At 36.0% G+C, this 17868-nt stretch overlaps 1 protein-coding gene across 1 annotated transcript; it reads left to right on the top strand.

Annotated features, from left to right (window-relative positions):
* The first annotated feature begins 7003 nt into the window (after nucleotides 1–7003).
* On the top strand, nucleotides 7004–10635 carry LOC126721424 (reticulon-like protein B5). Its single transcript, XM_050424453.1, has 5 exons — nucleotides 7004–7270; nucleotides 7822–8002; nucleotides 9466–9607; nucleotides 9957–10026; nucleotides 10119–10635. The coding sequence occupies exons 1-5, from the start codon at nucleotides 7078–7080 to the stop codon at nucleotides 10283–10285; spliced, it is 753 nt and encodes a 250-aa protein (XP_050280410.1). The 5' UTR covers nucleotides 7004–7077; the 3' UTR covers nucleotides 10286–10635.
* The last annotated feature ends 7233 nt before the right edge of the window (nucleotides 10636–17868 follow it).

The raw sequence follows: 17868 nt of genomic DNA, 5'->3' as shown, positions 1-17868 counted from the left end.
GGAAATCAACCTAGGCCATCTCACAGGAGAGCAAGATGGTTCTCTTCCTCACAACTAGAGTTTCACACACCTAGGGAGACCTGGGATACTTTACCAAGTTCTTCACAAGTAACTTAGTTGAGTAACCTCTTTCTCTTTCCTGGATGGTTGTGTAGACTGGGATATTTTTTAACAAGTGGATCTATTTTTTATTTTGTAGCCTTCACATGCAAATGGGAGCACTGGTGGTGTGAGGACTAGAGGACAGCTTGCTGCACAAAGGCCACCAAAAATGAATCCAGTAGGTGGAAAGAGGAAAGAGTAAAGGTAAGAAATGAATAAAGCTAGTGGGTACGCATGCCAGCATTGGGAGTAAAGCTAGTGGGAACATGTGGGCCTTTTTGTTTTTTTTTTTTTTTTTTTTTTTTTTGTGTGTGAAGACCACTATTGGCCTTTTGTAATTATCAATTAGTGTAAAAAACAATCACCTTGTTTTGAGCAATTATATGTATGTGTATAGATGTGTGTGTGTGTGTGTATATATATATGTAGCTGGCTTTGGAATGTGCTTTTTTGTAATTAAGGTACAATACACTCCAAGTTGTTATATGGAAGTTGTGATATTACAGTTTGTATGGAACAATATTTGTCTAAACTAGATTATATGAAAGTTTATTTATTGCTATTACAAATTGTGTCCAAGTATATTTTTCTAATATAGTGTATGGAAGTTTTTATTGTGGAATGGTTGTTATGGTATGCACAGCCAAATTATATGGAACTTTATTTATTGCTACTACAGATTGTATCCAAGTATATTTTTCCAATATAGTGTATGGAAGTTTTTATTGTGGAATGGTTGTTATGGTATGCACAGGTCATTGATAATTGACCAATACTTCTTTCATTAAATGCCCACAGACTAGTGGCATGACCAATAATTCTTCCATTGAATGGTTGTTATGATATGCACAAAATACTCAATAATTGACCAATTCTTCATTCATTGACACATCAAAACATTACATCAGTAGGCTAGTGCTATTACAATGCAAATTCATTAATACCATTGCCATAACTATCTCTACTAACCAATTAACTACTTCAGGGGCAACAATCCAGGTCTCTTCACTCCAGAGAACTCAATTGAGCCAAAACACAACAACATAACAATAACAAAAAAGATCCATGACAAAATGCATGCAGACTTCCACATTCTTTGCTTCTCTTCAGCAAACATGGCTTTTTCTTTAGCTTTTGCACAGACAGCTCGAGCCTTTCTCTCCCTCTCCTTGGCTTTGGCTTCCTCTTCAAGAGCCTTTTCTGCCATTTGCCTAGCTTCTTCTGCCGTTTCCAAAGCTGTCTTTTCCCTCTCATTTGCAAGTTGGAGAGCACTCTGAAGCCTAGACATCTTCTCTAGAGCCAAAGGTGCAGTTTCATTCCCACGAGGACAGGTTGGGTTATCAATCCAAACAAAGAAAGGACACTTAGGACCAACCTTATAACGGCTACAATCCAAGAACCTCCTCCCAAAATTGTACAAACTCAAACTTGTTCTCAACACACAAGTCTGCTCATTGCACATATGTCCACATGAACCTGAGAAATTACCACTTGATGAAGACATATCAACATAACACGATTCCTGAGAAGTACAAATTTAGACTTTCACACAGTAAGTTCACACTTGAACAAAATCTGAAACCCTAAATCAAGAACAGACCCAAATGCAGATGAACAGCAGTCACACATACCTTGCCTAGGTTCGATGATGCAAAACAAGTGTTTTCTCCCTTTCCAGACTCTCCAAACCACGAAGAACAAGCTGATCGCACCTCGGGTCTCTCTCTCGAAAAGTGTTTGAGTTTTGGGGGTTTTGATTCACGTTATGTTCTGTTTTGGGGTTAAAATGTGTTTTTGTAACGGCAGAGACCGAGGTGGGTTACGGAGAGTGACGAAAACACACCTCAGGTGGGTTAAGTGATACTTTTCAAACCACGAGTGGGCAAAGTGATTTTAGCCCAAACCACAGGTGGGTTATGTGTAATTATCCCTTTATGTTATGTACAAAATGTTGTGTAAATTTCTAATCTCCATGCTATTTTCATTCGAACTAACCCACAACAAGGCCGAAAAGCCTAAGACGAGGAAATTCTCCAGACGCAGAGATGTAACTTCAATAAACTAGGGAAATGTATGCACGTCCAAGTATAGACGAGAAAACTTTCCCCAAGAAATGGCGTCCACAAAATGTTAGTCCCTGAAACGGACGGGATGAAACATAGTATACGTCCACACATGGATGGATAATGGCACGTCCACAAAACGTTCGTCCCTGAAACAAACGGGATGAAACATAGTACACATCCACACATGGACGGATAAATGCAAAAGCAAGATGTTTTGACTTATTGACTAAAGCATTCTAAAGCAATCCAGTTTATGGACGAATGCAAAGTTGTCTTATTTGCATTAGAAATGAAAAAACAGCGAAGTCTCAAGACGAGTGATGCTGGTAATTAGTATTTCACCAAGACGAGTATTTCACCAAGACGAGTTATATCTTAAAAGTTCAAGTACCTTTCTAAGGTATTACTTTCATGGACGAGTAGAAATTTAAAACGAAACCACAAATAACTTTCGTCCATATTATAACAGAAAAACAAGTAAAGCAATTGTTTTAAGGGTGGACGACCAACGTCCAAACACCCTTGAAAAGTAAAACTTGTTGATAACTTGTCTGAAAGCTATGGACGAGATTAATATAAAATTACAATAACAAGTCTCAAGATTAAAAACCAAATAAAAAAGTAAAAAAGCATAATCAAAATATTAGAAGATCGTATTCAGGCTAGAGGGGCATCTGTGTTCTGGTCGTCCTGGGGTGGCTGGGTTATAGCATCATCCTCTATGTTAACATCTACTGAGCTCGTCTGGAGGAGGGAACCGGTAGGAGCACCATTAAGATTAAGTTTGATAGAACTGAAGTCAATATTGGGGAAGTTCTCCACGGCGTCCAGCCTAAAGTCCTCAAACCCAGCTGCATAGTTGGTATCCAGTAGGTCCGTAAACTGCTTGGACGCCTTAAACTCTGCAACTGCGTCTTCCTTGGCCTTCTTGAGAAGATCACTCAGCTTGTCATTCTTCTTTTGTAAGTGGTCAAGACGAGTGTCCTTCTCCACGACATCAGTCTTCAGCTCTTCAATTTGATTTTGGAGCTCCTTTGCCCCTTCATTGGCCTTAGCAACTGCCTCAGCCCACCATTTGCTCTCGTCCTTCACTTCCTTGATTCTCCTCTCCAACAAGACCCTCGCCTTGTCCAAATCAGTTGCTTGCCTGGACGCAGCAATGAACTTGAACATAGTCTGAATCAAGGTTTTTGTTAGGAATCTTGTCAAAAAGGACGAGACAAAAAAAAGAAAGGGAAAGTATACATACTTTAAAAAGGTCATGAACCCCAGAATGCTCAAAGTCCTTCAAAGACATGTCATAGCAGGCAGTCACGTTCGCATCAGTCACAGCCATCCCAAATCTTTCCCAAGCTAGATCCTCGTTCCCAATAAGGTGTTGAGGTACTTGGTGAGAAGGCTAAGACGAGGAAGGCGCCTTAACTGTGGACGGGGCTTGCATAGGAGAGTCCTTGGGTTCTGAATCAAGGATCTGGACGTCTTCAGGCTCATGAACAGGAATAGGTGTGGATTGAACGTCCTTAGGCTTAGACGACTTGTGTTTGACCTTTTTCTCCCTGCGCCTGCTTGGAAGGTTCCCCAAGTCAACCCCTAGGGATAAATTCTTTCTTTTATCACCTACTGACGGATGAGAATGAGGCGGTGCCTCCTGCCCAACTGCCTCATTCACAACTTCTTTGCCTTTGTTTTCCTTCATTGTAGCTATTCCTGAAAAGAAAATTTAAAAAAAAAAAAAAAAAGGTGAGAAGGGAAAGGGGAAACAATTAGGAGAGCTTACGTCTGCGGATGGTAAGCTCGTGTGCAAGGGTTTCAGTAGACGGGTTAGGACCCAAACCCCAAGTGACAAGACGTTGGAGACTAACCAAAGAATGGAAAGCCCTGTCAGTATGCAAACGAACTTTTTGAATCCATTCAATGTAAAACCTGCCTAAGTGAGGTCGTCTAGCACCTGTGTAAAAAAAAAAAAAAAAAAAAAATTAGACAGCCATCTACAAGGGCAAATACAATACAAAACGAAGCGACAACTATAAGCATACCTTCAGGATGAAGGTTCCCTAACTCTCTTGTGTAGGGAGGAAATGGGTCTTGAGAAACCTCGAGGGGGCGTCTAACCCAGAAACTTGAGACGAAGAAGAACTCCGTCCTCCAGTTCCTATCCAAGGAAACTATAGACTTAATCAACCTATAATCCTTCCCTCTGGCTGTGAATTGATAAAAGCCAAGGGATTGATTAATCTAGGAAGGCTTGTAACAATAAAGGAACTCGTCCACAGTAAGAGGACAGTTCCCCTCAAATACCTCCCTCCACAAAACTTGCATGGAGACAATTAACCTCCATGCATTGGGGTTAACTTGACAAACACCTATACCTAACCTGGTAAGTAATTCTCTAGGAAAAGCATTCAAAGGTAACCTAAGTCCACCTAAAAGATAGGCTTTGTAAATACCTATCCCAAAATGTGGCTGACAGCACCACTCCCCACGAACTGCTAACCTAGGTTTGAGGTTGTCTGGGATTTGGTACCACTTCTTAAGTAAATCTAATCTCCTATCATCCGTTTTGGATTCTATTCCTATAGCACAACTGTACACTACCTCAACCTCGTCTTGAACTACGGACGAAGGAGCACTTGTACCAGCCTGGGATCCAGACTCGGTCCACGTCTTAAGTCCTTGGAGAACCTCTAAAGGAACCCCAAGGACACCAGACACATACTCGTCCGTGGTGTTTCCTCCACTACTAGTGCTACTATTACTACTATCACTAGAGCTACTAAAACTACTTGGGTCATGATACTCGTCTATGGTTTTGCCCAAACTATTACTAGACGAGGAAAGAACGGTCTCAGACATTTTTAAGAAAACTTAAATTCTAAGGACGAGGATTAAAGAAATACCTGAAATCTAGATGAGGAAACTAAGGACGAGAGGATACTTCTAGACGAGGAGCTAAGACGAGGATGCTCAAGGAAGGAAATCTCAGAAATGTGAAGGGTACTGGAGGAATTCTACTATTTATAGGCTGTAAACATAAGTATATGAAACGACGCAGCCAACCAAAATACGACACGTGGCATACTCCTCGAAAAAATAACTAGACGTATCAGTTTATCAATAAGATTGTAACACATGGCGCGCCCAGTTGCTAGCATTAAGTGCACATTTTGAAAATTGTCTAAAATTATCCTAGAGACGACCCATGGACAAGGGGGTAACTGATGATGTCAAAAAATAACCAACTCCTTATTCGTCCATAGAGGTCGTCCATAGAAAGGGTAAGAGTGAACACTCATCCTTAGTCCACAAGGGATACAAAGGCTAGCTGCTCGTCCGTTGTCCATAGAGATCTCTAGACGAGATCTCCTACTGATGAACAACCTCCCGTCCAACAATGCTTAGGACGAGCCTAACAACGGTTTTGATATGAAAAGATAACTGCTATAGCAGTTATCATGTTATACACTCCGGACTCTGTGAAAATGGGGGAGGTTATCCAACAGATAACCGTTTCCTAAACCAATAAAAAGGCACGAATCTCCGACCAAAAAAGGGCGAAGTATTTTTCCAGACACTATCTCTCTTTAAGTGAAGAATTCTTTGTTTCAGAAGAAAAAGACTAACTTTACCATCGGAGGGTTTGTGATCGGCCAACCCCGGTCTCCTCTGATCTCTTGTTTCTTATCTTTCAGGCCCTCAACATCATCACTATCCGTGCTGTTCAACTAACTGATTCTTTGATCGTTATCATATATGATTTTGAATACGTGGAAAAATATTGAATACTCCAAGAGTACAATTAATGCATACTCACTCTTTTTACATGAATTGTGGGTCCCACCATGAATTTAATTAGTGGACCTACAATTATGTGAGAGGGGGGAGTATACATTTATGGTACTTTGAGAGTATTTAATAATGACCTTGAATATATATATATATATATATATATATATATTTAGAGAGTTTTTAACCTATGACGTCTGCTCCTAATGATGCTCTTTATCATCAGACCAAGACATCAATCAGTTTTTGGTGTAGGCAAGGATTGAACCATCAAAGACTTTACCAGATCTCTTATTCAACCATTAGAGACTTTACCAGTTGAGTTAGTTGAAACCCACCTGAATATGTTAATTAACAAGTTTAGTGCCACAATTCACCCATGTGAAGAGTTATAAATGGTAGGAAAAAAAAATGAGTTCACAACTTGTCACATAGTTAGGCTGTGGTAAAAGTTGTGAAAAATATTATATAATAAAAATTCTGTATTTCAAAAGTTGACCAATAATAGTTTTTTTTTTTTTTTTTTTTTTCGTTTTTCCTTTTGTAGATGATAATATATTATATATAAAATGGATCTTGTGGGATCATTAGTTAAATAAATAAAAATTTTGAAATTCAATCTTACATTTACGTATATCAAAAATCAATTGCGTTTTTTCAAATCTCTCCAAACAAAAAAAAAAATAACAGATCATAGATGCGATTTGGCAAGCATAAGCAAGTAAGTCAGTCTACGTGGAACCCACTACCCCGACCAGGGAACAAAGTACCACCCACAGCCGTCCTTCCACTTCAACCATCAGCCACGTGGTCCCACCTTTTCACCAGGCCGGTGACTTTCCCAAATCCCCACCGTCCATCCATCAGAGTCAGACTCAGATACAGCCCACCCGCGCCTACAGTACACACAAAAATACGCCGTCAAATCTAACGTCTTCTTTTCTCGAACATGAACACCGTTTTAACGCCGTCAAATCTCCCGAACCACCAGGCTGGGGATCCCAAACCTTAGGTTGGGACTATGTCTATATATAAATTCTACTGAGAGTGAGATTCATTCTCCAACCCTATTATTTTTTTTTGAAATTCAATTTTTATTTTATTTTTTATTTATTCTTTTGGTGAAATGGCGGAGCATTCTGAGAGCGGTGGTGTTTCGGCAGTGATGGAGAAGATAAGCGAGAAGATCCACGCGCATGATTCATCTTCGTCTTCAGATTACGATTCCGATTCCGAGAAACCGGAATCTGTAAAGGCTCAGATTTACCGGCTTTTCGGCAGAGAGAAACCGGTTCACAAGGTTTTCGGTGGCGGAAAGCGTATGTACTCTCTCTCTCTCTCTCTCTCTCTCAGTATGAGATCTGTAATCTGATTCATTAGGCATTAAATGTGGATGTCATGTCATGTCATGTGACGTGTGTTTGTTTCATTTTCTGGAAAGTGCTTTTGAAATGAAGGCAAAACGGTGCGTTTAGTGATTTTTAGCGATCTGTGAGTTGAGGCGAGAATCGGCAATGGCACATTGTGGCTTTCGTGCTCTGTTTGGTTGCTGATAATAAAAATGTTCAAATTTGGATTCCTCAAGTATGGTTTTGGACTTCGGTTAATGTTAAATAAATGTTATAATTCAATTATTATTTAATAAAAAGATAACTATCGAATTCGAATTTCTGAAACAGAGACTAGGAGTTCTGATAGAATAGAATGGAGGAAAATAATATATGTGGTTGACGCGGACTCTTCTCTAATCTATGTGTTGAGAATATATAGCTGACCCCCCAAAAAAAAAGAAAAAAGACTTTGCTATTGTTGTTGTTGATGTTGTGTGCAAGTGTTGATTTAATGCCTTTAAATGGTGTTGGTGGTGCAGCTGCTGATGTGTTGTTATGGAGGAACAAGAAGATTTCAGCTGGTGTACTCGGTGGAGTTACTGCCATCTGGGTTATTTTTGAATTGGTCGAATACCACCTGCTTACTCTTGTATGTCATGTTTTGATACTTGCTCTTGCAATCTTGTTCCTGTGGTCCAATGCTCATACCTTTATCAACAAGTAAGCTTTTTGAGATTTTACATTATTAGCCCTTAGTGTTATAATAATCTATACAAGATTCAGCCATACCAATGTAGTCACAGGCTACCTTAAGGCTGCGTTTGGTTGAATGTAAAATATTTTCTGAGTGTAAAATATTTTCTGGTGAAAATATTTTCGGGAAAGGAAAGTATTTTCAAGTGTTTGGTTGCATTCCAAAAAATGCTTTGGAGAATATTTTCTAGTGTTTGATTGTGTCCTCGAAAATGCTCTAAAAAACCCATTTTTATCATGTTTCTCACATTTTCTTAAGATCAAAACAAATATTATTACAGAGAATCAAGATATATAAACAATCAAAGAAACAAAAATCAAAACAAAAAAAAATCAAAATCCCAAGATCAATCATGAGAGAGGGACTTAAGTGAGAGAGAGAGATCAAAACAAACGGTGCTATGTGACGATGAGGAATGGGTTAGCGGAGTGGGTCATTCACTGGGTTGGCTCAGGGGTGGGTTGCTCATGGCGGTCCGATTGGCCCAGGGGTGGGTCGTTCACTGGGTCGATGACGATCAAGAATAGGTCAGCGAAGTGGGATGAACAGAGCACTCACTGTTGCGTGGAGGGGACGAGGATGGCGATCTGACCGGCGCAATCGTGGGTTCGACGGCATGATCTCTCTCTCTCTCTCTCCCTCTCTCTCTCTGTTTTCGCGTTTGTGAGTCCTTCTTTCTCTCTCTCTTTCTCTCTTTGCGCATCTCCGGAAATGGTTTGAAGTGAAAATAACAACGGAAAATATTTTACACCTTGTTGCCCTTATTTTACAGTCAACACTAAAAACATTTTCAGTTTGACCCAATTTTCAGTAACAACCAAACACCCATTTTTACGGAAAAGCATTTCCAGAAGTGGTTTGAAGCCAAAACAAACGCACCCTAAGATATCAAATCCTTGTATGGCCTGAGGCGTGATGAGTGAGGCACTAAAAAGTACTCACCAGACTCTAAGTTAGGCTATGAACTCTAAATGTACCTCAAATCATATGCATTAAATGAGAATTTTTTTTTTTAAAAGTCTCTACTAAATAAACTTAAAAACATTTTTTTTTACAAAAATAGAACAATTATTAAAGCTAAGAGATTATATTACTGAAATTAATGGGGAAAAAATCTATTTCTAAATTGATGCGGAAAGAAATGTAAGTGTGTGAGATAGAGAGAAGAAAGTAAGAGAAAGAGACATCCACTCACTTGAATTAAAGTATAGAACTTCTCTTCGCTAATTTCATTGAGGCTGTTGGGTGCCTTACAGATTGTTTAAGGTGCTTGGTTACTCACATAGCCTCACTAGAGGTGCCTACATTGGTCCTTAGGTGATTATGCCATGCTTTTTATGTCCTTTGACTACATTGGTTCTTAGGTCATGAGGCCATGCATTGTATCTGTGGTTTCATTTAACTCATTGCTTAAGATCTCTATTTATAGGACTCCTCCCCGGATCCCAGAAGTTCATCTTCCTGAGGAGCCATTCTTGCAAGTTGCTTCTGCACTGAGAATTGAAATTAATCAGGGTTTTGCTGTCTTGCGGAATATTGCATCAGGAAGAGATTTGAAGAAATTTCTCATTGTATGTATTATTTTACTTCCATGTCTCTTTGGTAACAGCTGCACATTGTATGTATCATTTCCTCTTAACTTAGCACTCTTGTTGGTCTAACTATTAAATACTTTTATTGTGTCATAAAGGCTTTAAGATTTGCTATTTTTGAGATTTTGATCTTTACTGTTAAATTTACACTATATTATCAAAAGTTGCATACAAAAGCAACAACTAATCCTTGGTCCCAAGACTCACTGGATGCATGTGGAGCTTACTACATTTGCTAGTTTCAGGATCTTTAACATTCTGACTTGCAATTCTATGGGTAGTTTATTTAGTTATCTGATTTCTAATAAGATCAATTTTTGGATGTCAGGTTATTGCTGGCTTGTGGGTTCTTTCCACTGTGGGCACTTGGTGTAATTTCTTGACCTTGTTCTATATATGTAAGGACAATAAAACTTGTGTTTGTTCATATGTATTTTATAGTCAGTTTCATATGATATGCTTAATTCTGATCATATTGATTTGAAATCAGCTTTTGTTTTGCTGCACACTGTGCCTGTTCTGTATGAGAAGTTTGAGGACAAGGTTGACCCATTTGCCGAGAAGGCAATGGTTGAGATTAAAAAGCAGTATCTAGTGTTTGATGCCAAGGTTCTGAGTAAAATTCCAAAAGGTCCGTTGAAAGGGAAGTTGGCTTAGAGAAGTAGAGGCTTTTGCTTGTGGTGGACTCTAAGCTAGCACTGGATTTTGTAGGTTGTGATTGTGCTTGCACTTTTTGTATTTGCTAGAGCTCTTCACATGCGTGTCCGCACATTGATTTGCAAAATGTTGGATTTGGCATGTTAATGGACTTAGTTGGGAATTGTATGAGTTTTGCTTCATATTGTTTTGGCAATTTTGTAATGGCATTTTATGTAGCAGTGATATTTTGATGAACTTTATAGTATGTGATATCACTTTGTGCCTGTGTATTGGGTTGTAACTTTCGAAGAACGTTTGTTATAATTCATGCTCTTATTAATTTTTGGTTGTGAGCATGATTTCCTTAATGACTGAATTGTTTGTATCATGTATGAGCAACAGAAATCTAGTGGTGTCTCGATTGAACAGTATGGAAGTTTATGGTCAGTTTGTGATGCGATTATGTGGCCGGTTGTCATGAATGTTCAAACATGCTTTGGTTGGAAGACTGACAGTAGACATGGCCGGAAGTGCTGTGGAGACAACTCATCAAAAAATAACAGTAATAACTAGTATAAAATCTTACCGATTCTCAAAAAAAAAAAATATATATATATAAAATCTTACCCTTTGGAAACTGGAAGGTAAGTTACTACTTGTGTGGGACCAAATGTTGAGGAATCAGAACGGGGCGGGGAAGGAAGGGGAGTGTTTGTTTGGCAAATATTATTTTTGTTAATTTATTTTACTATTTAATTTTTTTTTGTTACTATTTATGAGTTTCATGGTATTTTTTGCTATTATTCATGGGTTTCATTGTACTAGTTGAGCTAACTTTTATCTTTATTTATAGTACTTTCGGCAAAATAAGCAGATTTCAAATGTACCCTTAGTGTTATTGTTTGAACTTATACCTTGGATGGGTTGGATATTTTCTTCTAACTTCTATAAATGACTCATGCGGGTCAGTGCATCTTCTAAGAGAACAAAGTTTCTTTTTAAATTAATTTAGAGAGGAATCTTTCAAACTTCTTATATATTCTTATTTTGAGTATGAATTTTAAAAATCTAACTATTGAATTGCATATTCTTATTATATTGTTCATGATTGTAAAATTTTAAGAAAATTAAAGATCAATTTCTATGTCATGAAACAAATGTTAAAATTTTAAGTTTTTGTGATTTAAAATTATGTATAAAAAATAAGTTTATTTATTAAAAAGTAAATAACATTCAATTTGAATGAAATTTGATATACATATTAAGAATATAAGGAACATAAAATTTAATGGTTAAATTTTTAAAATTTATAACGGGAAAAAAAAAAAAAATATATATATATATATATATATAAAGTTTGAATAGTTTGGAGATAAAATTTGTTCCTTTTAAGGTGTGAGACTCGTTTGCTGCCAGTTGGTTGTGTAGGTTCATGAGTGAATAGGATTGGGTGGTTGTATAGTGGAAATTGTATGTTCCTTCGGATTTTGGCACAATCTTCCATAAAAATAAGAAAAGTTTTAGTTACAAAATTGATTGTAAATTAAGATTACAACCTTACTTAATATCTTCAATATTACTATATATATCAAAAATTTAATTGTTAGATTACATGTTTTTTATGCTCTTAATACACATGTTAAATATTGTGTTAATCAAATATTATTTACTTTATAATCTATAAAATTGTATTTTATGCATAATATTAAACTACAAATACTTGCAATTTAAACAATTTATTGATGACATAACTATTGATCTTTAATTTTCTAGAAATTTGGCAAGCATGGAGGATATTAGAAGAAAATGTAATCCAATGGTGGATTTGTCAAAATTTACCTCCAATAAGCTACAATCAATTTTTTTGCTAATTTAAATAATTTATTAATGACATAACTATTAATTTTTAATTTTCTAGAAATTTTGCAAGTATGGAGTATATAAAATAAAAATGTAATCAAATTGTGGATTTGTTAAAATTCACCTCCAATAAAAATATATTAAGTAAAATTATAACATAAAATTATAACCAATTTTGTAAGTAAATTTTATCCATAAAAGCATAAGAACAAGATTGCAATATGCGAGGCACAACAGGATTTTTTTCCAAGGTGGAATGGAAACACAACAAAGGGAAGAGATGAATGTTGAGTTATTTTGTTCATTTATCATGTCCCTATCGCCCTACCTGTTTATGTAATCTAGTCTTGCTCATTTGCACGGGGATTCTAATTTGATAAGCTTTTATTATTACTAGACAATTTCAAACACGATGCATGGATGTTTGGTATTTTTTTTTTTTTTTTTTCTTAAGACCCATATATAATGCTCATTTTGTTATATAGTATTTATGATACTTCCCATAATATTGATGAATGCTTTGATGATTAATTTTCTTAATTTATATTTTATAATTTTTCCTTATCCTAGAAGTAGTTTCTAACTATTGAGTGGGTTTTCTTTGCTAACACACACACACACACACATATATATATATATATATATGGGATTTTTTTTTTTTAGAATACTAAATATTTTAATACACACACAGGAAGAGAGGAAAAAGTCTTAAAGAAACTGATAGTGGTATATATTCAAAAGAGTCTAACTCTTGGACACATAGCACAGACTTTATACCTCTTTAACTCACACTCATTTTCTAATGTGAGATTAACTAACTATTTTTTCTTTTTGAGAATACGAAATATTTTAACACACATAGGGAGAGGGGAGAAGGTCTTAAAATAGAGTTATTAGAAATTTCTAGGAGTTTATACCATATTATAAATTTAATATTTAAAATAATAAAATAACATCTGGATAAAAAGAAGAGTTTATTTCTAAAACTGAACACTTCTCCAATCACTTCATTCCCACCACCAAATCCCAATACCCTAATCTCAAACACTTTGTTCATAATCTAAATCAAACAAAATTATTAGTGTACCAACATAAAGAGAACATAATCAAACAAAGAAAAATTGGCTAAAAATACTTCCATTTATCAATATTTAATTTCTTCTAATAGGGCCTTTATATCCATAATAAAAATAAAATAAAAAGAGAAAATGCTAAAACTTAAGAAAAGTATAGCTAAAATTAGGAGAACTGATATTGCATTATTAATTTTACACATGAGCTTTATCTTTATATAGAGAAGTAGAAGCGGTTGTATAAGAAATTTTGGGTTCAATCTCCGCTTTCACCAAAAACTGATTGGTGTCTTGATCTGATAATAAAGAGCTATCATTTAGAGCAGACTCTCTCCAAAAAAAAAAAAAAAAAAATTGTATATCAAAACCGTAACAACAAATTAAATAATTTGAAACTAATTCTTATAAACCACAACAACTATAATTAACAACACTAAGATTAGTAATAAAAAAGATACAAGTGGATAAGTACTATGCATGAAAGATACATGAGAAAGAACATAAACATTATGTTAAGAACTACTTAACTGTATCTTTGAAGGAGAGAACTAACAATATGACTATAGTTTGCACTTTATTCTTGAATAGCTGCAAAGAAACTTGAGGTTGCAACTAAAGTTGAGATAATCTTGATTCACAACAAAGAAAACTCCAAAATAATCATCATTTTTTTACTTTTTTGGTTAAGGCTCGTACCAATGCCACACTAAATCGTAGTCCAAAATTACAAAGAAACCAATAAGTTATGAGGGCTAAAATAGAATAAAAAAGCACCTAACCTATGGCATGAAGATAAGAGGCGATGGATAGATATATATAAAGTACCAGAAGTGCAAGGAGTAAAAATGGTGAGTGGAAACACGAAAAGTTTTGTGCTTTGTGAGAGAGAGGAAAGTCCTGAAACAATGAACCTAGGAAAATAGAGAGACCTTTTATCTTTTAAATTTTAATTAGTCTTTATCTTTAATGTGGCACTTTATTTATTTATTTATTTTTTTTAAGACAAACTTGTATAGACAACAAAATCATTTGAGTAAAACATTCTTAAACTATTTAATACTTTCCCATGAATTTTTTAAAAACAACCTAGACTTTCGGGTATCCTATTTTAGGTGGGATGATACGCAACTCAAAGTAGGAGTGTTAATGTTTGACCCGACCCGAGAACACAACACAGGTTTTTGCAGGTTAAGGTCAGGCCTTAGTAGGTTTGGGTTATAAATGGGTCGACTTGAAAGCGACATGATAAGAAACATGTCATAAGCGGGTCAACTTTTTTGACACACAATAGACATGTTTGACATGCTAATTTTTTTGTGTTAACCTGAAATGACTCATTTAACACAAATTGTTTAACTCGTAAGGCAAATAAATATTCATTTTATTTTCTATTTGTCAAATACCTTTTATGTTCAACCTATATTTTAAACTTAAAAAGAATAGTGAGTAATTACATAAACTTATAAGTTATATAATTGTAAATTGAAACTTTACAAACCCGAGATCTCTAAACCCTACAAATCCTAAATCTCCAAACCTTCGTATAAATATCTAATTTAATTTTTTTTTTTATTATTACTCTTAAATTATTATTTAGTTCTTGTAACATTGTTGATGCGTGATAATTTTTTGTAACTATTAATTGTAAACATTGCATTTTGCACCCCTTACGACTTACGCTCCCGTTCTCTAATAATGCTGAAATTCTAAGACTCAAGGTTGGTTTAGGGCACAATCAGATTACAGATTGACTTGAGAGATGTTAAAATGGAAAATATAACTTTTTAATGAGCAAAAAAAATCTATTTTTAAAAAATAAAGGCCAATAGAAACCCTAGGCTTGCGTCCGCAACACAAGTCTGCGCACGCAACACGAGCCTGCGCATGCAAGTAGGGTTTCAAAAGCATAAGAAATGCAAGTTTTTTGCATTAAAGATTGAGGTTTGGAACGAATTCCACATTGTTTGGGAGCCATTCCAAACCCCTATTTTCACACTATAAATAGTCCTACATAGTACCTTTTCAAAACACATAGAAATCCCACGGGAAAACACTAAGATTCACTAGAAATAGTGAATCAAATAGGGTATTTTTTCACAAAACATCCTCAAGTAAATTTTATTTGATTAGTTCTTTTTTCTGGCCTTGATCTTTGAATTTAAAGATTACTAATCACATTTTTATTGATTTGTGATAGATTTGAATGATAAGAACGGTAAAAAATCAAGCCTGGGAGCTTTTGCTTTAAGGTATTCATTTCAAACATTTTCTTTTATTTTCTTTAAGTTTAATTCTGTTTTGTTTGTTCCTTTACATGTTTTATGTTTTAATATGTTTATGTAGTCTAGGTTTACGTTCTTGTACGTCTTAAAAGCATGTTAGGGTGTTAGATTTATAATTTTAAGTTCTGTCTTGTTTCTGTGTTTACTGTTTTCTGGGTTAGGGTTTTCGAACAACCCTGCGCATGTAGATATTTGGCAGCGTATGTAGGCTTCTGTATGAGTACGCAAGTCATTATCCATAAACCCTAATTTATGTTTTGCTTTGTTTGTTTCATATGTTATACCTCTGCTTTGATCCTCCATGTATCTATATATAGCTTGAGTCTCTGTTTCACATATTTGTTTGCCTTTCACATCCTTAGATTAGGGTTTTTTTTCATTTCTTTGTTAAATGCCATGCCATTCGTTCACATGTCCATGCATAATGCCATAGGTGCTGGGTCGCTACAAGGTAAGTTATGCATTCACATGAGCATGCATATTTGAATATGATTTTGCTTAACAATGGATTTGAACATGCTTGTTCAATGAGTTGCGCTTAGTCACATGTTTGCTTGAATCTTTCATGTTTGTGTTTTTGCCTTGTTTTCATTGCTGCCTTAGATGATGTAATATGATAGGAAATTCCATGATTAGATATGTGCTAGGGTTTGGGATGCGATGTTATGCCATAATTAGATGTATGCTAGGGTTTGGGATGCAATGATGTGCCATGATTAGATGAATGTTTAGGCTTTGTTTGATTGCCATGATAAATGTACGGTTAGGGATGATTGATGCCATGTTGTGTGTTTAGATGTATGCTATTGTGTGTGTGAGTATAGATGCAATATTGAGTATGCCTTTAATAGGGTTAAGACATAAGACATAATGAAGGAAAGCCAACCTTAGGGTTGGGTGGTTTAGGGTGCCTAAAACCTTCCCAAGACTATACCTTAACTCTAAACCCATATCTCTAGTAGTAAGATCAAAAGGTCCTTCTTCGAGAGAACACTATATATATGGTTCCTAGACCATTGCAAAAACTAGGTGATGACTTCCCGTTGTGTCCACACTAATACTTTTATTTATTTATTTATTTTTGGGCATAGAAATTGAACGATTGAAATTGGATGAGCTTATGTAAGATGTTATGAATTTGGACATCAACAAAGAATCTATGGATGATACTTGTAGTCAGAGTCATGAGTAGTCTATTGTTTGCTCCAACTCTTTCAATATTGAAACTTAGAATTTGGCAAGTTCTATGGATGTTATATTTTTGTTAAAATATGTTATTTTGAATTTGGATTGAAGTGTATGTACTTCTTTTGGGGTGTTAGGGCATATGATAACACTTCAAGGAAAGTGATAGGAACCTTTAAAGCCCCTTGCAAGAATGGCCCATTGGAAACAACTGTGGAGTTCCACGTCATGAATATCACTCCTAACTACAACCTTCTCTTAGGAAGGGCATGACTTCATCCTATTGGGACTATTTCTTCTTCTCTACACCAAAAGATGAAGATCCCATGGAAGGGAGGAATTGTTGTAGTGCTTGGTGATGGTGAAATCCCAGCACTAGTTTGTGGACTTGAGGAAGGAGGAAGTGAGCTCCAAATGAGTGGCTTTGAGTTTGTGAACATAGCTAATTATGGATTGAAGGATGAAAGGTATACTTTAGATTTGGTCCCAAATTGTAGTCATAAGGTGATTGCAATGATGAAGAACATGGGGTATATGTCTAGTATGGGTCTTGGAAAAGAAGAAAAAGGGGTGGCTGAATTCCCCGAATTCAAGACTTAACTGACCAAGGAAGGTTTGCGATTCTTCGAAGGCTACGATGAAATCAAGAAGAACCTTGGAACCCTCAATGGAAATTTTGTGAAGGAAGGAGGAGATTGTCCTTTTTGTGGCTTTCCCAAGCTTTGGGTAGGCAAGGATGGGAAGGTGTATCCAAGATGGGAGATGGTCTTCAATGAGAAGCTCACTTTCAAAGAGAATCCTACTGTGGTGATCAAGGAGGCTCTAAAAGAAGTCGACTGGGTGGACTACATGGATGTTGAAGCAATGAAGACTATGCTGAAGATGGAAGGGGACGTGTTTGCCATCACCATCGAGGTCGCCATACAAAGTGTGCCAAATGTTTCCTAAAAGGACAAGGTGTTACACCTTAAAATTTTCATTGTGAAAAAGGGTCCTTCCTAAGACTTTTCAAAACCTATGCTAATGCTCAGTTGCTTGCCACTATTTGGTCATGTTAAGATTTGCATCACTTTAGGAACTCATTCAATAACAAGAATTCCAAATCATGAAACATCTCCCCCATAATTGCAAATGAAATAGGGGCATGCTTAAAGCATTTGGACATAAGACTAACATGTGCTTTGGTTTTTGTTTCCGCCAT

This window comes from Quercus robur, chromosome 4 (genome assembly GCF_932294415.1).
Source record: "Quercus robur chromosome 4, dhQueRobu3.1, whole genome shotgun sequence".
Classification (NCBI taxonomy): Eukaryota; Viridiplantae; Streptophyta; class Magnoliopsida; order Fagales; family Fagaceae; genus Quercus; species Quercus robur.
Note: the sequence above shows the minus strand (reverse complement) of the source record. Positions and strands in the feature narration are given on the sequence as shown.